At 40.3% G+C, this 24,247-nt stretch overlaps 1 protein-coding gene across 2 annotated transcripts in view; it reads left to right on the top strand.

The window, feature by feature from the left end:
* Positions 1-15,315, top strand: part of TNFSF8 (TNF superfamily member 8) — a 35,804-nt gene extending 20,489 nt beyond the window's left edge. The window contains exons 3-5 of one of the 2 annotated variants that reach the window (XM_053908232.1): positions 2,861-2,932; positions 4,625-4,726; positions 14,493-15,315. In XM_053908232.1, the coding sequence (XP_053764207.1) occupies positions 2,861-2,932; positions 4,625-4,726; positions 14,493-14,584 (266 nt within the window). In that variant the 3' untranslated portion in view covers positions 14,585-15,315. Of the gene's footprint in view, positions 1-2,860; positions 2,933-4,624; positions 8,463-14,492 lie in introns of those variants that run through there. The other variant, XM_019454047.2, reaches the window with a different exon arrangement.
* Positions 15,316-24,247: the final 8,932 nt, after the last annotated feature.

The raw sequence follows: 24,247 nt of genomic DNA, 5'->3' as shown, positions 1-24,247 counted from the left end.
GGGGAAAGGAAAAACAGAACGTGCATGTGTGAGAGGCCAGCCCAGACTTGTACTTCTCCAGCCACTTGTTTACAGAAGTTTCCCTGATAGATGCCACCGCAAGTGACATGATGTGAGGGGGCCTCTGACCAATGAGCAGAGCCTGTTTTTGTAATTCTGATTCTCATGATGTGTGTTGGCCTCAGCCCAAGCCCAGGGCATGAGTCTTTTAATGAGTCTCTATCCTCCCATTTAATCTAAGCTCACCTGAAGAACTATGGGAGGATGAGGTTGGTATTCCAGCCCCAAGGGGAAAGCAAGCCAAGCATCCCCATTCACCTCACTCATGCCAGAAGTCACCTGATATCCATGGAGGGAAGTAAGAGGGACAGACTAGATGACTCAATTCAACAAACATTTACAGAGCATCTTTGGGGTGAGCAGTGGGGAGATATAAGTAGCTGTCTCTGCCCTGAGGGTTCACAGTCTAATGGAGGAGGCAAATAGGCAAACAGGGAAGGTCAGAGATGACTTCCAGGCTATGCATTAAATAAGGAGTACAACTCCAGTGAAGGGAGATTCCAGGTGATGAGGCAAATTAACCAGTATGGTCATCAACGATCTACCTGGGTGTTAGAGTCAGACAGCCTAGGTTTGAATCTCACTCCACCACTGACTAGCTGTGCAAATGTGAACAAGTCATTAACCTTTTAAAGCCTTGGCTTCCTTGTATACGGGACAGAAATCATTGTAGTACCTTTCTCATGGGGTGGTGGTGAGAAGTAAGTGAAAGACAGAATGTAACACACTTAGCAGAGTACCTGGAAAATAGCCAGCATTCATTTTGTACTAGCTGTTATTTTGTCTACTACTGCTATTGGGATTGAGAGTCTGAGGGAAAGAGGGAAGGTGGGGTGTGAGACTGGAAAATGCAGTAGGGACAGAATGCTAGGAACCATGAACTCCTGTGGAGGATCTTGGCCCTGATCCTGCAGGCACAGCAAAGTCAGAAAGGGATTCAAGCAGAGAAGAGACACAGGCAGGTATGCCTCACTGCAACTTTTTCTGACTTGATGTTCCACAAACTGGCCAGGAGGACCCTTAACACCACTCACAGTTCATTAGAAAATAAGCAGGCCTCACATTGTAATTTTGATTCTAACACTTCAAGAGTGTGGGCTGTGGTGGAAACAGGCAGGACCGAACACCAGGTAAGAGATGGGATCAAAAGAATGGCAGCTGGCCTACCAGTCCTCATCACCAAGGAGACCTTTGGCCCAGAGCATCTTTATGGGTTGAGGGCAGACAAGGATGAAAACTGTTCCCTGCTTTTCTGGGGGTTGTGGTGATGTGGCAGGGGTGAGGGTAGGGGGGAGTTGTTGTTGGCAGTGAGCTTGTTCAAACAGCAGAGGGAACTCTTCACTTAACTTTCAACTTTTCCAAGGCTCCATGGGGAAATGAGGAGGCCAGAAGGGATTTCCTCAAGCCTGGGGCAGAGAGGGAAACCTGGCAGATTGTGAGCCCAACAGATACCAATCAGAGATCCAGGGAGCAAACACATCAGGGTATGACTGCTTCAACTGAACTGGCCCATGGCTATCTAGTCTCTGATGGACAGAATGAATGGTCACTCCAGAGACACCATCAAAAAGAGGTCAGTGTCAGGTCTTAGATCTCCCAGATTTATAGATGGGAAATCAAGATCCAAAGACAAGAAGGAATTTACACAGAGTAAGTTGAATTCATGAGTCATTGCAGGAAATGTATAACTTGGTTCTTTGCATATAAAATAGTTTCTATAATAAGAAGCTGCTAAGCCAGCATCACCAGTGAATATATTAAAAATATTTTTATTTCTTAAATACCAAGATGACATAAACACTGTCATTTTCCCCTGCCAAGGAAACTCCAGATAGCAGGCTTCCTGCTTAGATCTCTTTAATCCTACATCCTCTTAAAATTGAGCACAAGAATGTGTTTATTGCCACTGTCCAGCAAATGATTTTGAGGAGGAAACCTGGTCTCTGGAATCAAACATGGGGATAAATCTCAACGTTATCACTAACCTCCTTGACCTTGTATCATTGACTATGTCTAGGCATCAGGATCAGTCTTGCAGAGTTATTCTGAGAATTACATCAGCAGAAATATATAAAAGTACACATACCAGTATCTGGTGCACTCTCAAAAGAAGGATAGCAGTAATTACTATCAGTCTTATCATTCTGACCATCCCTGCCTAGCTGAGTGATGTGGGACAATGTGCTTAATCTGTCTGGTCCCTAGGCTTTTTTCCATCTGTAAAAGGGACTTAATAATACCACTCTAATAGAGTTGCTGCAAAGATTAAGTGAATTGAAGTATGTAAACCGACAGGAATGGCACCTGGCACTTAGGGGAATTCAGGTCATATTAGTTTTCTTCCCCCAATTTCCAGTCTTTTGTAAATGTCCAAGTGGAAGCAACCAATTGAAAATAACCTTAAGGGGCGCCTGGGTGGCGCAGTCGGTTAAGCGTCCGACTTCAACCAGGTCACGATCTCGCGGTCCGTGAGTTCGAGCCCCGCGTCAGGCTCTGGGCTGATGGCTCGGAGCCTGGAGCCTGTTTCCGATTCTGTGTCTCCCTCTCTCTCTGCCCCTCCCCCGTTCATGCTCTGTCTCTCTCTGTCCCAAAAATAAATAAAAAAAAAAGAAAAAAAAAAAAAAGAAAATAACCTTAAGGTACTTGGTGGCAAAAATGATAAATAAACAGGTTTCCTTTTAGACCTCCAAATGGAAACAGAATGCTAATTGTCTCTATCAAAGGGTCATGGAAAAAGATCTGGTGTCTCCAGTTCCCAAAGTAGAGTAAGACATTTAATGTGTGATCTCCTTATTTTTAGGAAATTGCTCAGAAGACATCTCATGTATACTGGAAAAGGCTCCATTCAAGAAGTCATGGGCCTACCTCCAAGGTCAGTAACTGAATCTAGGAACTCCATCCATATGAGGGCCACTTCCTGTGGCCTTTCTGAAACCTCTAACCCAGAGGTCACAAGTAGAAGCCCATGGCTAAATGTGACCTGCAGATATGGTCTATAGCCTGCATGCTATTTTTTATAATTTGATTTTAAAAGCCTTAGGGGGAGGGGAACCTGGGTGGCTCAGTCAGTTGAGCATCTGACTCTTGGCCTCCACTCAGGTCATGATCTCACTATTCATGAGGTCGAGCCCTGTATCGGGCTCTACGCACTGACAGTGCAGAGCCTACCTGCGATTCTCTCTCTCCCTCCCTATCTGCCCCTCCCCTGCGCTCTCTCTCTCTCTCTCTAAAATAAATAAATGCACATTTAAAAATATATATTTAAAAAAGGCCTTAGGGGTAAAGGGGAGAACTCACAAGACTCTTCCTTCCTCAGCCTCCTTCCCAATTTTGCATTACCAACCTGGCCTCTGAAGGCATTTGTGTCCCACCCCCATGCTCCCTCTCTATTCAGCCACATACAAGTTTTGGGCCAAGTGTACAGTACTTTTCCTCATGAAAGAGAAGCAGGCTTTTAGTCTTTGCCTCTGTCAAGTTATTCACAAGGGAACCACAAAATTGCCTTGTCCCCCGACTGACAGCTTAATGAACATGCTGGCACATAGCCTATTTGCATATTGCAGCATGCATCAGGTAAGAGGCCCCTTATAAAGGAAACAATACAAGGCACTTACACTGCGAAAGCTGAGATATGGAGAGGATGGCCAAGATTCTCTGAATAGCCATTCTGCCCATTTTAAAAATTCAATTTTGCAGCTAGATTAGTTCTCACTCTTCAGTTGAATCACAATGAGGTCTAAAGGGAAGGCAATTAAAAGGAATGCCAGCTTTCCAGTTCTGAAAGGCACCCTGACTAATCAGTGCTGATTTTCACTTGTTAGGACTCAGAGAGACTTGGCTTTCCACACGAAAATGTCTGCCACATCGTCTGCTTTTCTATAAATCCCAGCTGGGAAGAGCCCCTTATTGTACACTTGTGTGATCTATACAATTATGTTTGGCTGCCCTTTTAAAGAGAGGAATACATTAAAAAATTCAGACAATGAGTTGTTAAGGATACATCTTAATATGAAAATCAACAGACTGCAGTTCTGCTGGACACTTGATGCCTGAATTGGTTACTAATTGAAAAAAACTAAATATCATATCTTAGATACTTTATGCAATGTCTACCAAATAGTACTCCCTTATTGATGAAGCATTCATTGATTGATTGAATAAATCAACATGATGGTCCAGAACTTATGGGGGAATACAGTACAAGAGCTCACAGTCTCAAGAGGGAAAGATAGTAATAATAATAATAATATAATGTAATATAATATAATATATAATTAAGTGGAAAATGATTCTATAAGAGGTAGCAGTCCATTACCATGTATGTTCTGACCCTTCAGCTTTAAGCAGTAGAGAAAAAGGAAGAGGGGTGTCTTGCACCTGTCCCTTGAATGTTAAGCAGTGCCTAGGTTGAGTAAAATGGAAGATATTCCAGATGGTTGGAACAGCAGGCAATACTATAGAAAACACGAGTCTCAAATGGGAAACCTTGAATAAAAACTTCACATTTCCAATCTGCCCCTGAAATATGCCCAATAATTCTGTCTTCTTATCCTTCTCTTTCTAGTGTCAAAGCATATAAACAAATCCAAGTTGTCTTGGAACAAAGATGGCATTGTCCATGGAGTCAGCTATCAGGATGGGAATCTGGTAATCCAGTTCCCAGGTTGGTACTTCATCATTTGCCAACTGCAATTTCTCGTGAAATGCCCAGAACATTCTGTTGACCTAAAGTTGGAGCTTCTCATCAACAAAGATGTCAAAAAGCAGGCGCTGGTGACAGTGTGTGAATCTGGAGTGCAAAACAAAAACATATACCAAAATCTCTCTCAGTTCTTGCTGGAGCATCTGCAGGTCAATACCACCATATCAGTCAAAGTGGATAAATTCCAGTATGTGGATACAAACACCTTTCCTCTTGAGAATGTGTTGTCCATCTTCTTATATAGTAGTTTAGACTGAACCATTTCTCCTGGCCTTCAGGAAGAAAGCAACTCTCTACCATACAGTATTCATCCATCAAACACTTGGGCAAAAAGAAAACTCAAGACCAAGACTAAAACCACAAAGGGTATTAAATAACACGCTTCTCCTTCTTGTCTCTTGGGAAGATACAGCTCCAGGGTTAAAAAAAAAAAAAAAAAAGAACAGTTTTGAATGAAGTATCTTTCAAATAGAAGGCAGGGAAGCAAGGCAGTGTGGTGGGAAAAGCCCCACATAGGTATTAGAAGGGATGGATTCATGCCCTGGCCCAATCACTAACTCACTGTATGACCTGGAGCTATTCCTTTCCCCTCCCTGGAACTCTGGATCCATGTCTGAGAAGTGAAGGGGCTGGATTTGACTCTATCCAAAATCTCTACCATCTCAGAAGACCAGGATCTCTCATCCCAGACCTGTGAACTAAGATCCCAAGCAGTGTTCTAGAAGCCCTGTAACCAAAGGAAAGGCCCTCACACCAGTATAAATCCAATGATACTAGTAGTATCTGGCTACATGTCACCTCAGCACAGTCAGAATTTGGGGACAAGACTCAGGGTACCTTGCCAAATGATGTGAACAGTGGGATCTAAAATGTATAAAAGAAAGGACTGCCCAACTGACCATCCTGAATCTAAGAGGCCTCCTGGTATTTGGAAAACCACCTGACCAGGCTTGACTCCATTCAAGTTAAAATTGACAGTAAGTCAATAGCAGACACCTTTTGTTTCTTGTGGGGAAGGGCTGTGCATTCTGCAAATGCTCCATCAGTGTGCAGTGGTCATGGTGATGCAGCCATTTGGTCAGGCAATAGCGGCCGCCATTTCTCACATGATCTCTCTTAGGGAACCATTTCTGTGGAGGGTTATTAAGGCCCCAAAGTGTTGTTGATAAATGATTATGGCCCTGTAAATGGTGAGAAGGACTTCTGAACAATGGTAAACTCCTCTCCTGAGTTGGGTAACCATGAGATTTCTCTAGCTCCGTCAACCTACCTTTACATCCATCCATCATTTCCAAAGGAGCACCTTATCTGTTTGAAAGAAGGACCATTCAGCTTGAAGTATAAATCCTCAGAATTTATGCTTCAGAAGAAAAAAGGGACCCTTAACTGCCATGCAAAAGACTGGAGCAAAATTTGCATTTTTCTCAAAAAAAGAGGAGGGAAAAGAAAAATGTAGGAAGTCGGGTGCATCTGTCAGAGAAAGACTAGAAAAAAGTGTAAAAGAAGAAAGAAAAAAAAAAGACCCAGTCATGTTGGTATGGATGAGAAGGAACTGGAAAAACAAAATAGCTAGGGAAAAAATTTAAGTCATTTGCTGAGCAGCATAGTATGTTAACCTCCTCTTCGGCCTCCTCTATGAAATATTCAGTAAAGTCTACATTTCTGATAACACTTTCTATGAGTAGATTCTTTGGGAGGAGCGGGCATTAGAAGTTTTGAATTGAGCAAGCCAAGTATGTTGCAAACACAGAGACAGGTTTCGAGGACCCAAAACTAGCAAGTAAGGGGGTATGTGGCATTTGAGTTATACTCTAACTCAGAAGGACAAATGAACCTTGTTTAAGCCAACTCATGCATTCTTGAAAAGGTATCTCCAATCTAAGCTTGTATAAACTAAGGAAATTTTCTACTGTCTCATACTCAAACTTCAGAAAGAATCCCATTCCTTCTCTGAGCAGAAACACCTGACTTTTGCACTTGAGTGATTCCTACTCTCAATCTCTGTCAAGCAATGCTCTGAAAGCCAACAGCTGAAGACACAGGACATTTAAAGCAGTTCTGTAGCAAGACAGAAAAAAAAAAGGTAATCATTAGCAACTCAACTGAAAATAATAGGGAGTGGATAACCTGGAAAGTTTAAAACTAGATTCTCTTACTCTTTGAGGGTTAACCAGCCCTTGGGAATGTGGTAGTATCTATGCAAATAAAATAAATAATTTCTCTAACTGGGAACCCAAGGTACCCGAAACATATGTCCCCTTGGGCAAAACCCAACTGGAGCTCACACACACACACACACACACACACACACACAGTATACATGCGGAACTTGTATAGAAGGATGATGTGTGAGTTGATAAGAAACTATCAGTGTAGATGTGTTCCTACCCTTGAGAAATTTATAAGACTTTCTTTCTCCAAAAAGTTTGGTAACTTTTTCCTCACCCAGTCTGTCTATCACCCACTGATGCCTCCTCAACTTACCCCAGTTCCCTCTTAAATTCCCCAGTCACACAAAGGTTGGCTCAGAGGAGGGCACAGCATGCCCAGGAGGGTTGATAGGAACAATCTGTAGAGGGAGGAAATACTGAAGGAAATTGGGTAGAATTTACCAAACAAGGGAGCCTTCCAGAATCCCTGGAATACCACTGATTATTCTGGCATGGGGGGACAAAGCCCTTAAGTTAAGAGGATTGAGAAGTCAGTCCCTGTCGTCTCTGGAAAAAATCCTGAGAGATGAGCTAAGCCAAAGTTTGAATGCAAGCCCACTAGAGGGCAGAGACATCAAGTCCTCACATGTGGTTAGCAGCAGAGCTGGGATTTGAGCTAGCAGCTGAGCCCAGCCTCCTGACTCCCCTCTCCATTATTTCCCACCAGCCTTTATTGGCTTTGTCCTGTAGTCTTTCCGTAATTCCTCAGGTCATATCTTTCCAGCCCTCCACCATGGTGGTCCCCAGCATTCAGGGACTTCCTTTGTTCTTCTTTGCACCACTTGGATCCTCCAGGATCATCATTCAAAATGAGACACAGATAGTCTGTAGATTCATGGTCAAATCACAGAAAAAGGTCAGGGTCCCATATAGAAAAGTATAATCACTCAGAAACTGAAGAAATAATTTAAAAATTAAAAGCTTACTGTTTTAATTTGAAGTTATGCATGTGTGTATATGTGTGTGTATAACATATGTATACATGTACATGTATGTGTATGTATGTGTATTATATATACACATGTTTGCGTTATATATGTGTGTGTTTTATATACACGTGTGTGTGTGTGTGTGTGTGCACGCCCACTTTGCTCTAGTAGTTGTTTTACAGGTCACCGGCTTAACCTGTTGTCAGGGGAGGAAGCTTGATTCTTGCTCTGGGCATTGCAAAATGTATATACACTCGTATTTATTTTTAATTATGAAAAGAACAGAAAATAATTTCTTCCAATGCCTCACTGCTTATTTAATAACTATTAATATTTTGCCATATTTGCTTCTGCTTCTTTTTAAAAAGAAAACACTGCAGATAGAGCAAAGTCTCATTCCTCCATCCATTTCCCTGTAGCCTCCCCCAAGAGAGCCACTGCCCAGAAGTTTGCACACCCCCTTCACTTACATAATTTTTTAGGTTTTTTTCCCATAAGTATGTATAGTACAATTTTGTGTGACTTTAAAATTTTTAATAAATGATATCATACTTCATATTACATTATGTGACTTGAAATTTTTCATGTAATGTTAACTTTTTGATATTTATACAGATTGACACACGTAGATCTGGCTCACCTATTTAACTGCTTTATCCTATTTCATTGTTTGACTATGCCAGGTGGTCCATGTTTCTATGGATGAACATTTAGTTTGCCTCTTGATATTGCTACAATGAACATATCTCCCTGAACAGCTCCTTCTATTTTTCTTTTTTTTTTTTTAATTTTTTTTAACGTTTATTTATTTTTGAGACAGAGAGAGACAGAGCATGAACGGGGGAGGGTCAGAGAGAGGGAGACACAGAATCTGAAACAGGCTCCAGGCTCTGAGCTGTCAGCACAGAGCCCGACGCGGGGCTCGAACTCACGGACCGCGAAATCATGACCTGAGCCGAAGTCGGCCGCTTAACCGACTGAGCCACCCAGGAGCCCCTCCTTCTATTTTTCTATATAGCAAAAATACTCTTTGAAAATTATAAATAGTACCCTGACACTACTGAGTGAACCTTGACTGATGAGGTTAGACCCGTCTGTGGTCACAGCTCACGAGCTGGAGCTTTGGAATCTAAAAAGCTCTTTCCATCTTTCCTAGAACTTCTGTGCTCTGAACATCCATTCCACACACAACTCCTGAATGCCAGTGTGGTGTGCTCCTAGGACCCCATGCCAGGTGCTGGTTCGTGACCCAGCACGGTATGAGCCATGGCTCCACCAGGCTGCTACAGAATCAGCTCCAATTAACATGGGGTCACAAGGCACTCTGGAGCTTCCCTGGGTCCAGTTCTTTCTCTAGAGAGTAAATAAAAAACACCAGAAAGCATGAAGGATGAGCACAACCCCAGGAGGAAAATTTTCCCCCAAGACCAAATGTCCGTATTCCTTGTGGTCTATTCCAGACCTCTTTTCTCTTCACACTCCATGCTATCTCCCTGCATGGCTTAATCAACTCCCCCTGGTTTCAATGGCATCTTCTTGCCAATGACTGCATAATTGGTCTCAAAGCTTTGCTTTGCTCCTAAAATTCAACCCCACATATTCAGTAGCCACTGGGCTCTACCCATTAGTTATTTCTGAGACCTTACAATGGAAGATTGGCACTCTACATCTAGTGTAGTGGCTTTCAAGTGTGTTTACCATGACTCAGGAGAAGAAATGCTCTACTCTGCAAACAAAAATGTATACACACACACACACATCTCTAAGACCAAGAATACATTAAGCAATACTTACCCTAACTGCTCATGACTAAGAAAAAAAAATCTTGTTGTGACCACCTGAATAGATTTGATGATGCTGTCATGAGTCACAACCCACAGTCTGCAAATGCTGTTGTAGTGTGACTTTCCCTGCTCCACAAGTTGGAAGGTTCAAAATACACTTTGCTAATTCTATTGCAGCTTGGGTTCTAGAAGAGTTTAGTCCAAGATGGACAAGATTTTAGAACGTTATCCGCTTTTCTAGCAAGCCCACTTCTGTGGAAGTGTTGGGTTTTCTGCAGGTGGCATTTGCAGAGGCTCCGGTGTTCAGATATGAGGTTGGTGGGTGCAGTGAGTCTGAGCGTAGGGACAGGAACATCCACTCTGCTGACATGTCTGTTGCAGATTAGCAGTGGTTCTAGATCTGGCAGCAGTAGCTGCTTCCTGATTATGGTGGTTTCCTGTTTGAAACAGTGGTGTTGTGGCTCTAGAGGGGCAGCTTCCTGATTGCAAGATTGTTGAAAAGACAGCAGCCAACCAAGCAGCCCTGTTCTGTGGGGCAGCATTAGAGGTTGCTCCTGAAAGCCCAACCTAGATTCTGTGTCTTCAGCCCTCTTGGCAAGTCTGTGATAAATGTCTTCCTGCTAAACAAGCTGGCATGACATCTGTTCTCTGTAAATGATCCCTGATGGATACAATCTCAACATGTAAAACTGACTTCAAAGTACTCACCCCAAACTTGTCACTATTCCTATGTCCTAAATCTCAAGGATGATCTGAGTCTTTCACAACCCTTCTTTCCTATTATTTATCCAATCAACATCTGTCTAGTTCATCAAGTTCTCTTGTCCTCACCAGCACCATCTCACCTGTGTCACCCTTGTCACCTCTTAACTCACATCCTGGCTCCTGTCTTACCTCTTACAAATCCCATTTCTAGATAGCACCGTCATTCTGGGGACTGAGTAGTAATGACCACCTATCAAGCTCTTCCATGTCCTGCACTTTTCACAACACACTCACTGAATCCTCAAAACAGCCCTGTGAGGCAGGTATTGTTATCCCCACATTGTGCACAGTGACATTGAGACTCTGAGACATTGAGTAGCACGGCCAACATCACACAGCCACTGGGTCATAGAGCTGGAATTCAAGTCCTGATGTGTGAACATCTCCCACTCCAACATTCAATTCTCCAACCACTGTGGACCCAGCAGCCTTCCTAAAATCTAAGCTCTCTAAACCAGCTCCCTCCACATCAAGATCTTTCTTTCCTCTCTCACTTCATGCCACCTCCCACCTTGTGCTTGATACTCAAATCACATTGAACTTCTCCCAGTTCCTCAAACCTTTCATGTTCAGTCTTGCCACCAGGTGTTTGGAAGTGTTCTTCCTTCTGCCTGGAATATTCACTTCACTCTCTCTCTGGCTAACTCTCATCATTGTTCTGATCTCCTTAGAGAAGACTTCTTGACTCTTCTGGCCTCACCTAATTCCCTGCTGTCTTCTTCCGTATTTGTCCTGTCCTTATGGGCATGATGCTATTTACCCTGGCTCTCTTTATGTACTTCCTCTCTGGCATCTAAACTCCTAGAAGGCAGGAATCCTGTCAATCTTATTCAGCACTGGGTCCTCACAGCCCAGCCCAACCCCTGGGACATAATAGCCGTTCAATAACTATTTCTTAAATGAATAATCAAAGAAAATCTCTAAAAACACAGACCATATTCTAGGGAAAAGATACCAAACAAGCCATCCAAAAGAGAAAAAAGGACTAAAAATTCTTTAAAAAGTATAGAAATGTGAATTGAAAGCCACCTTTTCTCCTAGAATGTTTCTCAGCACTCAAGAGAGTAAGAAAGCTATTAAAGAAAGGGGAAATGTCCAGACGCCAGAACCCATCTGTGCCATCTGAGAATTTGGAAGGCAAAAACAAAAACAAAACAAAACAACAAAAAACAAAACAAACAAACAAAAACCCTTCACTTGGATTATTTAACCCTCTCTATGAGCTAGGTGTACCATATTCGCTATATAATCCATTTCCCTTCCTGTCCCTATGAATTAGCTATATGCTATTGTAATCATTGTATAGGTGGGTATACCCACCCTAGAATTTAAATCAAATTTTGCTGCACCTTAGAATTAACTGAAAGACTTAAAAGAATTTTTTTTTCAACGTTTTTTTTTTTATTTATTTTTGGGACAGAGAGAGACAGAGCATGAACGGGGGAGGGGCAGAGAGAGAGGGAGACACAGAATCGGAAACAGGCTCCAGACTCTGAGCCATCAGCCCAGAGCCTGACGCGGGGCTCGAACTCACGGACCGCGAGATCGTGACCTGGCTGAAGTCGGACGCTCAACCGACTGCGCCATCCAGGCGCCCCTTAAAAGAATTTTTTTAATGCTTATTTGTTTTTGAGAGAAAGAGAGAGCATGAGCAGGGTAGGGGAAGAGTAGGGGAACAGAGGATCCAAAGCAGGCTCTGAACTGACAGCAGAGAGTCCAATGCAGGGCTCGAACCCATAAACCATGAGATCATAACCTGAACCCAAATCTGAGACTTAACTGACCAAGCCACCCAGGCACCCTTCAACTAAAAGACTTTTTAATGCCTGATCCCCAGCCCACAGCCCAGACCAATAAAATTAGAATCTCTGGGGTTACTACCCAGGCATCAGGATTAATTTAAACTCCCAAACTTTAAGTTAAGTTTGAGAGTTAGTGGTTTAAATCCTCACTATCTGTGCTGTGCCCTGAACCCATGCCAGAGAGCTAAAAATACAGAATCTCACATCCACCCAGAACTACTAAATTTTGATGAAATCTATGAGATTGTCATTCAGGAACACTGAACAGTTTGAGGACTGCTGGTTCAGATGACTTTCCCTGGTAAGCATAGAAGAGTTCTCTGAATCCATTATGCTTCCCCGTTTCCCCCCAGATGACTTTGGGAAATGGATTCTCCCTCCCCTTCTGCCATTTATGCAAATATGAGGGTCTAGACACTACCAAAAGCAACATTAAGTCACAATGATGGTATTCAGTTGTAATTATCACTGAGTTTTAAAAAATTGCTTTTGGTCCAGATCTTTACCTTGGGCAGCTTGGGCAAGAGCTGGGACAAGATTGTAACCAATATGTTGAAAGCTTGGGATGTAGTCCAATGTAGGGGATGTACTTGCCCTATGGTGGAGGAAAGAGAGAACCAAGTCTGGGGGTGGCACATGGGAATGAACGGTTTGGAAACCTGAGTTTGAATCCTAACTCAGACAGTGATTAACATGAGAATCTTTATGAGTCACAGACACTCTCTAAGTTTCCTCAACTGTAAAATAAGAAGCATGATCCTTTCCAAAGCTGTGGGAAGAACATACAAAAGCTTGGAAAGTGTACAAATGTGAGGTCTTTTATTACATTCAGTATCTGCAAAGGAGTTTCACTGTGGGAGAGGAGCAGGAAAAATCTCAAGGGCAAATATGAGGGCAATGATATTTCCTCAAACTCACTGAAGTCATCTCCATCTGCCTCTGGAAAAACCAGCCATTGGACCAACAAAGGTGTTCATGAGGCAAATCCCCAATGAATGCTTTCATACTATCGGGAAAACTCGCCCGGATAAGCCTATTGAATATTTGAGAGATGGAGTACTGGGGGTCACCTCCCTGTGTCTCCCTCATGGCAACACTATTCACATACTGGAGTGTTGGTGTTTGTGTGTCTTTTTTTTTTCCACTTAGGATTGAGCATCTAGGAGCAAGAATTCACCCCAAGCCCCAGCATTTAGATCAGTGTCTAGCACAAAGTCAGCACTCAAGAAATGTGTAGATTCATTTTCAGTGAGATAGGGAATTACCAGCTGAGGGTATCAGCTCAACTAATCAAAAACATGCTGCATTGCAGTCTGATCCAGCTTCGCGAACAGAAAGCTCCAAGTGAAAACCAGCTGACATATCTCATCATTTTGTTCCCACTGCTGGGGGCCAAGGAAACATAACTGCCATTTGTTTCTGACTTTGCCTTCTGCTATCACAACTAGTTCCATTTTAACAGCTGGCCTGGTGCTCTCAGCACCAGGGGCCGAAGTAGTCAGGGGAAGAAAGGCCACCACCCATCATGGGATTGACACATCAAGATGAGGAAAAGTCAAGAAAATGCTTAAGGAAGCTTCATTCCTACTGCCAAAGTGACTTTCATGCACTCAAATATACAGCCCTCAACTGAATCTGACATTTTCATGCTTCTTTTTCATTAATTACAGTGTGTTTACTTAAATAGCTTTATATCACATAAGTGTATATCATCACTGACACTGACTGAGTGTCTGCTTGCCAGGTTCCAGGCATCATTATTGAAGCCCTTGATACTGTTGTCTATTTCATTCTTATGCTGTTTTATGAGATAAAGGTTGCCATTCCCATGTTACAGATGAAGAAACGGAGGCTCAGAGAAATGCATACATATGTCTAAGTAGCTCAGAAGCCAGGGTGTAAATGCTCACAGTCTGACTCCAGAATCACATCCCTAATGACATTGCACTACTCCCTCTGAAGCCACCTGATTTTGCATATGCTGATCCCTTTATCTACATGGTTCTTGCCCTCCTTTCTCTGCTTGGTTAACCTGACCTCATTCATAAAATCTCAACTCAGACCTTATTTATCAAGAACCATTCCCAGGCTAAGTTAGGCATCCAATTTCTTCCTTGACATCCCCACTTCTATCTGAATACTTACCATCCTGTACTACAATTATTTGGTTGCAAGAACAACATTTAAATATAGTTCTCTTTCTGCCAGTATCTACAAAATAAAGTACTTCTTGCTTCCAAACTGTTTTGGTTTGATCCTGCACCATTCACATCCTACTCTGGATTCTGGAAGGGACCTTGCTTTTTTGAAGCCAGTGACCCTACAACCCTGAGTCTTCATGCTGGCTGCTCCAGAAATGCTGGCTGCTTCTCCTCTTGGTCTCTGGCCCCTCTAAGTGGGAAATCATGAACTTGATGACACCAATCACTGTATGCCTACTTCCACATAGCTAAGAAACATCTCACTCCCCACAACCAGAATTACCTAGGCCTTTTCATGACTTAGAATCTTGGCCCAACTCTTCCTGGTCCCGGAGAGAGAAAGAAGTGTGACCACCCCCAACCCAAAGTGCCAACTCATTTCCTGCCCAGAATTAACCACTTCCCAAAACGAGTGACTGTATGAACATCAATTCCCTTCAGGGGAAACCCCCCCCCTCCCACTAGGCTGTCACCTTACCTTATGACCCCAACCTGACAATCACCCAACAGCCTGACATTGGTACCCTCCCCAAAGTTTATGTGACTCATCCTTACCTACTATCACCTTGTTGTTCTGGGATAGTTCTTGACACATGGTAGGCATTTGATATACATATTTGTTGAATAGATGAATGATTGAATGAATACCATATTAGATGTCTGCATAGTACTTTAGAGCTTATAAAACTATTCTTTCAACTAACATGAGAGAATTAAGCCATGCACTCAGCTGGTAAGGGGCAGAGCTGGGATCCCCTGGCATTATAATTTCTTGTCCAGACTATACTATATTCTGAGGTCAGCAAACTATAGCCTCTGGGGTGTCTGCATGTTTTTGTGAATAAAGTTTTATTGGAACACAGCTGTCTCCTTTCATTTATTTACAGTCTATGGCTGGGCTGCTTTTGTGTTATGATGACTATAAGTTAAGTAATTGTGCCAGAATGAAGGACAGCCCCTATAACTTGCAAAGCCTAAAATTCTTACTATTTGGCCCTTTATAGAAAATATTTTTGGGGCACCTGGGTAGCTCAGTCAGTTAAGCGTCTGACTTCAGCTCAGGTCATGATCTCATGGTTTGTGAGTTTGAGCCCCAATATCGTGCTCTGTGCTGACAGCACAGAGCCTGGAGCCTGCGGCTTCTGTATCTCTCTCTCTACCCCTCCCTTGTCCACAGTCTGTCTCTCTGTCTTTCTCAAGGGAGACTCTCTCTCCCTTTCTTTCTCTTTGTCTTTGTTTCTCAAAAAATAAACATTTAAAAATTTGTAAAGAAAAGGAAAATATTTGTGGACTCTACTATGTATTACTGATGGCTCCATATGTGTTCAGATATGCACACTTGTACACCATACATCAAAAATTTGCCCACAAAGAGTACCATTTGGCCACTGCCTTTACCTGAACTTCTCAATGTTGTCTATGAGAGGGGAATGTGAAGTGTTTTGGAATCATATAGAGACCATGTCTGTAAGTGCTGATTAAGAGGTTCTATGGACAAATGCATGGGCTTTGACCACAGTAGTATCAATCCTAACAATATGAAGAAGTGACAAACTAAAAGAAGGTCTTAGATTCAAGTCCACCCAAAGCAGTGACAAGGGATCACTTCCAATAAGAGAGGACAGAAGAACCATGAAAAACAGAATAATTTTAAAATCACAACTTGGACGCCTTAGCTTGAGGAAATTCCTACACACCATTGTAATGACCCAATTCAGTCTAGTTGTAGATAATACAGTAGCTGACTATGAAACAGGGTTCTTGTTGTAGTAATAATAGTAGTAACAGTAGCAGTAGCGATAGTATATAATCTTGATGAAAGTTGCCAGGAGCTTTCTAATCTCAGAAGCTTAAATTAAATTTTGAGGACAAAAAAAGTTTTTCTTTTTTTTTTTTTAAAAAAACACATTAATAGACCTCTTAGTTACACACAAAAAAAGTGAAGATCATATTTTACATAAAAGTGGTTTGAGATGTGAGGAGCTGAGCTTCCTTATAATCATGAAGACATTTTTAATGGAAATGTCCCCTTCTAAAATAGGGATTCAAAATGTACTGCTCCAGGACAACTTTTGGTTCTTAGATTTGTATAGTTTTCTTCCATCAGCTACCCAGGGGAGTTTGGAAGCAGAGGCAAGATGGTAACTTAAGGGTCTTCCATTTACATTAGTAAAGGGAACTTAAGTAACTATCTTTGAATTATGGAACCCCATATATGGCTATTTTCTAGACTAAATTATCTAGACTTCCAGAAATATACTGTCAGGCATGGGATCCTATGCAAACATGGGGCCAAACCCAACACCATGGATGGTAGAACATTGTAAGTGCCCAAAAGACAAGGTACCATTCTTGTTCTTTGAATCAGATGGTAGGTACTTATGAAGCAGGCTCCAGGCTCTGAGCTGTCCACACAGAGCCTGATGCGGGACTCAAACTCATGAACTGCAAGATCATGACCTGAGCCAAAGTTGGACATTCAACCCACTGAGCCACCCAGGTGCTCCTTAAGGCTCCTTTCAAATAAAGGACTAGCGAACAGAGCTTTCTGTTTGAGAAGACATGTGGTATTGGGAAAAATTGTGAAAGACTGAACTTTAAACAGAGTACTGACTAGCTCATGAATTCAGATTATTTTAAGCTTTCATTGTCTCTGAGATTTTTTACCACGCTGAAATTGTAGAAAATTGATAGTAATGCAAATAATTCTTGTCCATAAAGATGCAAATTGTGTCCCATGCATTGCAATTGATTATAATTCTGTGGAAACTGACCAGTTTTGCAAGTTTTTCATTTATTTGTAACTCCCTCCCTGACCCAGAAGCATCTATTAGCATCTCCAGAGAAACTTCTTTGATAAACATTGGTCTATAACTTTTCTGCAACTAACTCAACAATGCCAGATATAGATACATGATGATGATGATGATAGATAGATAGATAGATAGATAGCTGATATAATACACACACAGTAGTGAGTGCAGTACAGATTTACAGTATTCTAGTGGTTCAGCTACTTTTAAATATTTTTGTTGGAGAAATATGATTATTTTGGTATTTCAATCCAAATATTGAAATACGGAATGAAGGTAAATATTGCATTAAAAAGGAAGTATTACTAGGCTCATTTTATTGACACAGAGAAATCGAGACTCAGAGATGAAAATCACCCAGCTAATAAATAAATGGAAAGACCAGGACTCCAACCCAGATATTTAGGAACAAATTAGTTTTTATTCTATTTCCTGAAAGTTTTTTTCATCTTTCTCTGAATACTTAAAGAAAGTAAAATTTCTGCATATTAGAGACACATCCATAATATCACAGCTTCAAAAAAGATTAGGCCAGTGCTATTTCAGAAATATAGTAGGAAAAGATCCCAATATTAATATTTTACTGTGCTATTGCAGACAGTAAATTTGATTAGCACAAAGGAAATGTGAGGAAAGTACAAGACCCAGATTTGCTTTTATAGAGCTTAAAAACTAATTTGGGAAATAAGCTATATGTCCCCAAAACATCCTGATTAAAGTATAAAATGATATACTGCAAAGCCCAACAAATGCAATGAAATCAGCTAATAATAATAACTAACACATAATAAAGTCTTACTATGAGCCAGGCATTAGTGTTAGTGCTTTTACGTTCAAATAACTCTTTTAATCTTCATAGGTATCCTATGCGGGTGGCCTTCATTGTATTTCTCATTTAAAGATTTGGAAACAAAGTCCTGAGAGGTTCATTTACTCTAGGGTCTCTCTGGAAATGTCCAACTAATGGATGGAACACCTATGATAGCTGTGAGGTTTGGCTTTGCAGAACCTCACTCTTGGCCCTTCAGGGAAGAAAGGGGATCCAGAGGACAAGTTAGATGTGCATACATGGTGGTGCTGAGAGAAAAGCTAATTCCTTCAAGAAGGGAATTGTGTTGGACAGCTTCCTGTTGGAGGATGAAGCCTGGCTAAAGCACAGCAGGAAGATTGTGGCCAGGGTAATGATAATAGAAAGAAGGCCAGGATAAGCAGAATGGCTCATGAAGACTATACCTTGAAAATATCTTGCTTTAACAGAATTTCTTTCATTCTTTGTGACAAATTTGTTTCATTTAAAAATAATGCAACAAATGGTATGGTGACAAATGGTAGCTACACTTGTGATGAGCATAGAATAATGTATAGAGATGGTGAATCACTATGCTGTGCACCTGAAACTAATATAAGATTGTGTGTCAACTATATTCAAATTTAAAAAATTAATAGAAATGAAAACGATAAAAACAACGCAATAACAAAGTAAAAGTACTGCTTGCTACCATTATTGACGTTTCAAGGTAGAGAAAGATAAAAAGTAGCAAGCCTTTTTCTCTTCTGCATCCAGGCTCTGAAACAAATTGAAAATTAAAGCAAAGATTAAGGTAGATAGGAAATTAAAATATCAACTTCGTTATTCTGAAGGGCCAGGTTGGGAGATGTAGCTTAGCTTGAGAGCCAAATGGGCCAACACTGCTAGCTAGGCTAGCTGAATCCCTGATCTAGACATACTGGCCTGTCATAGCCAGTATGAATCCTGGACAAGAGCAGGGGTCCCCCAAGAGAAAGATGAAGAGGGCAGTCAAGAGGAATATACCCACAGTAGTCTTCCCAGACCTACCAAGCAGATAAGCTACTCCACCAATCCTCGTGGCAGGATAAGCAAAGAGAGACATGAAGTTGTACTAACTGAGCTTCCTTCATGAGAAACATCTGGAAAAGAGATGAAGCGTTCCTCACTGATACCCATAATTCTTTTAAAAATTTCATACTAAAACACAAAAGAATTTTATTTACAAATGCCTACAATTAAAATCATACTCAGTGGTGAAATAGTAAAATTTGTCCACTGGTTGGTAACAAGGCAAGGAGGCCCATTATTACCACTTCTATGCAATACTGAACTGGAGTCCTAGCCAGAACAATAAGTGAAGAAAATGTATAAATAAGTATATACATACACACACACACACACACACACACACACACACACACTGTAAAACCTTGGTTTGAGAGCATAATTCATTCTGGAAACATGCTTGTAATCAAAAGCACTCATATATCAAAGTGAATTTTGAGAACCACTGGCTCATTTGTGATCATGTGACATTCAGTGTCACATACAACTCATATTGCAAGACATCACTCACTTATGAAGTTAAAATTTATTAGAAATGTTTGCTTATCTTGTGGAACACTCACAGAACAAGTTACTCACAATCCAAGGTTTTACTGTATATATATACATATATATGTGTATACACATATATATGTTTTAAATATCTTTAAATGTTATTATTAAAATGTTTTCTATAGTATATCAAAGACACAACCATAAAAGAATGATAAATTGTCATTCATCTAAATTAAGAACTTCTGTTAATGAATAGATACCATAATGGATAAAAAAGCCACAAATATTTGGGAAGATTTCATATATATATATATATATATATATATATATATATTATAACATGTAATAATAATAATAATATATATATGACAAAGGATTCACATCCACAATATATAAAAACTTCCATAAGTCAACTAAAAAAAACAAACCAATCTAATTTTCAAATGAGCAAAACAGGACTTCAAAAAAGAGAATATCTGTATGGCCAATAAGGATATGAAAGGTGTTTGATATCATTAGTAGTCAGAGAAATGGAAATTAAAACCACTATAAGATAACACTACACATGCTCCAGAATTGCTAAAATTAGGATGACAGACAATATCAAGTGTTGATGATGGTGTGAAGCAACTGGAAATCTGATAAATTGCAGGGGGAAGTGAAAATGGTAAAACCACTTTGGAAAATTATTTGGCAATATCTACTAAGGCTAAACATATGCTTGCCCTATGATCTAACCATTCTACTGCCATGCAGTCAGTCCTAAGAGAATTAAGGTCATATGTCCAGAAAAAGACAGGTACATGAATGCAACAGCTTTATTTTGTAATAGTCCCAAAGCAAAGATACCTCAAATGTCCCAACAGAATAATGGATAAATAAAGAATGGTATAATTACACAATGTAATCCTAGGCAACAAGGAAAGAAAAGCTACTGCCACACAAATAATATGAATGAAACTCAAAGACATCGTGTTAAGTGAAAGAAGAGCCAGACAGGAAAGAGAGCATCTCATTTTATTCCATTTGATGAATGGAATGCATAAATGTATGATTACATTTATTTAATGTCCAGAACTGGTGAATTAATCTGTGTTGGTAGAAGGCAATAGAGTTTATGGGGAGGAGGGGTGAGTATTGATTGATTGGGTATGAAGGAGATTTCTGGGAAGATGAAAATATTCTAAATCTATTCTGAGTGATGGTTACACGGGTCATATACATCCATGAAAACTCATCAAAGTGTTCCTTAAGATTTGGTCATTTTTACCACAAATGAAAATTTTAATTAAATTCAGAAATTTTTTTAAATTTACATCCAAGTTAGTTAGCATATAGTATAATAATGATTTCAGGAGTAGAATCCATTGATTCATCCCCTACGTATAATACCCACTGCTCATCACAAGTGTCCTCCTTAATGTCCCTTGCCCATTTAGCCCATCCCTCCACCCACAACCCTTCTAGCAACCCTCAGCTTGTTCTCTATATTTAAGAGTCTCTTGTGTTTTGTCCCCCTCCCTGTTTTTATATTATTTTTGCTTCCCTTATGTTCATCTGTTTTGTATCTTAAATTCCACAAATGAGTGAAGTCATAAGATATTTGTCTTTCTCTGACTAATTTCACGTAGCATAATACACTCTAGTTCCATCCACGTTGTTGCAAATGGCAAGATTTCGTTCTTTTTGATTGCCGAGTAATACTCAATTGTATACACCTATATGACATCTTCTTTATCTATTCATCAGTCGATGGACATTTGGGCTCTTTCCATACTTTGGCTATTGTTGATACTGCTGCTATAAACATTGGGGTGCATATTGAAACAACCCAACGGTATCCTTTGGATAAATACCTAGTAGTACAATTGCTAGGTCATAGGGTAGTTCTATTTTTAGTTTTTTGAGGAACCCCCACACTGTTTTCCAGAGTGGCTACACCAGCTTGCATTCCCACTAGCAGTGCAAAAGAGTTCTTGTTTCTCTACATCCTCGCCAACATCTGTCATTGCCTGAGTTGTTAATTTTAGTCATTCTGACAGGGTGAGGTGATATCTCATTGTGGTTTTCATTTGTATTTCCCTGATGATGAGTGATGTTGAGCATTTTTTCATGTGTCTGTTAACCATCTGGGTGTCTTCTTTGGAAAAGTGTCTATTCATGTCTTGTCCATTTCTTCACTGGATTATTTGTTTTTTGGGTGTTGAGTTTGATAAGTTCTTTATAGATTTTGGATACTAACCCTTTATCTGATATGTTTTTTGCCAATATCTTCTCTCGTTCTGTCAGTTGCCTGTTAGTTTTGCTGATTGTTTCCTTTGCTGTGCAGAAGCTTTTTATTTTGATGAGGTCCCAACAGTTCATTTTTGCTTTTGTTTCCCTTGCTTCTGGAGATGTATTAAATAAGAAGTTGCTGCAGCCAAGATAAAAGAGGTTTTTGCCTGCTTTCTCCTCGAGGATTTTGATGGCTTCCTGTCTTACATTTAGGTCTTTCATCCATTTGGAGTTTCTTTTTGTGTATGGTGTAAGACAGTGGTCCAGGTTCATTCTTCTGCATGTCGCTGTCCAGATTTCCCAACACCATTTGCTGAAAAGACTGTCTTTATTCCATCGGATATTCTTTCCTGCTTTGTCAAAGATTAGTTGGCCATATGTTTGTGGGTCCATTTCTGGGTTCTCTATTCTATTCCATTGATCTAAGTGTCTGTTTTTGTGCCAGTACCATACTGTCTTGATGATTACAGTTTCGTAATACATCTTAAAGTCCAGGATTGTGATGCCTCTAGCTTTGGCTTTCTTTTTCAGGATTACTTTGGCTATTCAGGCTCTTTTCTGGTTCCATACAAATTTTAGGATTGTTTGTTCTAGCTCTGTGAAGAATGCTGGTGTTATTTTGATAAGGATTGCATTGAATATGTAGATTGCTTTGGGTAGTATCGACATTTTAACAATATTTGTTCTTCCTATCCAGGAGCATGGAATCTATATATTCAATGTCAATTGGAAGAAATATTTTTAAAAAGAAGGGAAAAAACGCCACCTACTATCATTTCAATCCCATCCCTAAAGATGACATCTAGCAATTATTCAATGTGTATCCTTTTTCCTATGCTTATACATTCTTACCTTTCTTTCTCTCTACTCATCTATTTACCTGCCATATTCTGCCAAATTTCTGTCAATTGTAAAATGTGCCATCAATTTCTGTACCACCAAGAAAGAACGACCACTATCAATTAAACTGTAACCCACCACACATTGTAAGAAACATCCTAATTTCAGAGACATGAAAATATGAAAAATGTAAGTCTTAGAATTGGTAATACATATACACACACATATATAGCACATATACATTTTCTTTGACAAAAATGCAGTCCTGCTATACATACTGGTCTATGATTTGCTTTTTTGCTTATGCATATAGCAAAGATATCCTTTCATGTCAGTGCCTGCAGATCTGTCTTTGCTGTCATTGTTCTTTATTCTTTTAAATTACTGTCTAGTATTTCTTTGTGCAAAGGTGATTTTCAAACCATTTCTCCATTGATGAACAGATTGTTGAAGCTCTTGCTATTTCAATAAACCTGCCATCAACATCCCTGAAAAATACATCATTATGTACCTAAAATACAGTGAGAATTTTTTATGCATTAGGTTCCTAAAAGTGGAATTTAATGTCAATGGATATGGGCATTTAAGATTTTAAGATATCGTAAGTTATCATTCACAAATTTTAAACAAATTCACTCTCCATCCAATAGTGTAACGTGGTACCCACCTCCCTCACTTCAACAGCCATGAGTACTACCAATATTTATTATCTTTGCTAATCTAAGGGGGGTTATATGACCTTCTATTGACATTTTATTTGGCATTTAAAAATAACTTATGGAGTGCTGGGTGGCTCAGGTGGTTAAGTGTCTGACTTCAGCTCAAATCATGATCTAATGGTTCATGGGTTTGAGCTCCACATCAGGTTCTGCTCTGACAGCTCAGAGCCTGGAGCCTGCTTCAGATTCTGTGTGTCTCTCTCTGCCCCTACCTTACTCACGTTCTGTTTCTCTCTCTCTCTCTCTCTCTCTCTCTCTCAAAAAAAAATTAATAAAACATTAAAAAATAAATTAGGTACATGTCTATGCTAATATGAACTAGACTCTAGAAATATTGCCATATTAATTAAACATATTTGAACATAAGCTACTTACTGTGCTGTAGAGAAGGCTTCTGTTTTGAAAAGTGGTTATGATTGGATAAGGTTTTCTATGGGAATTCGTTGCCCTCAGAGTACTTGCCCTGTCCTTACCCTTTGCTGAGGGACATAGTTCTAGGTACCTTCTTAAGTACAGGAAGTCACATTCAGTACCCAAGTCATTGCCATTTGGCTTTAGGGAATTTGAGTAGAGACAGGTTACTCCTTATTGAGCCTCTACAAAGGCTGGTTACCTATAGTGCAAATTTGGCTCTGCAGAGACAACAGGGAGTAGATGGGTACACATCTCTATACTGCTTTGTACATCTCCTAATCTTGCTCAATCCCTCCCCCAACAAACCCTTCCATGACAACCCTCTAAAAATCCTACTCTGGGGTCAGCAAATATTCATAAATCATCAACTTTTCTTGGTAAGTT

The sequence above is a fragment of the Panthera pardus genome, unplaced genomic scaffold (genome assembly GCF_024362965.1).
Source record: "Panthera pardus isolate Hobbes unplaced genomic scaffold, ASM2436296v1 HiC_scaffold_20, whole genome shotgun sequence".
Classification (NCBI taxonomy): domain Eukaryota; kingdom Metazoa; phylum Chordata; class Mammalia; order Carnivora; family Felidae; genus Panthera; species Panthera pardus.
This window is presented reverse-complemented; position numbering and strand designations above follow the sequence as displayed.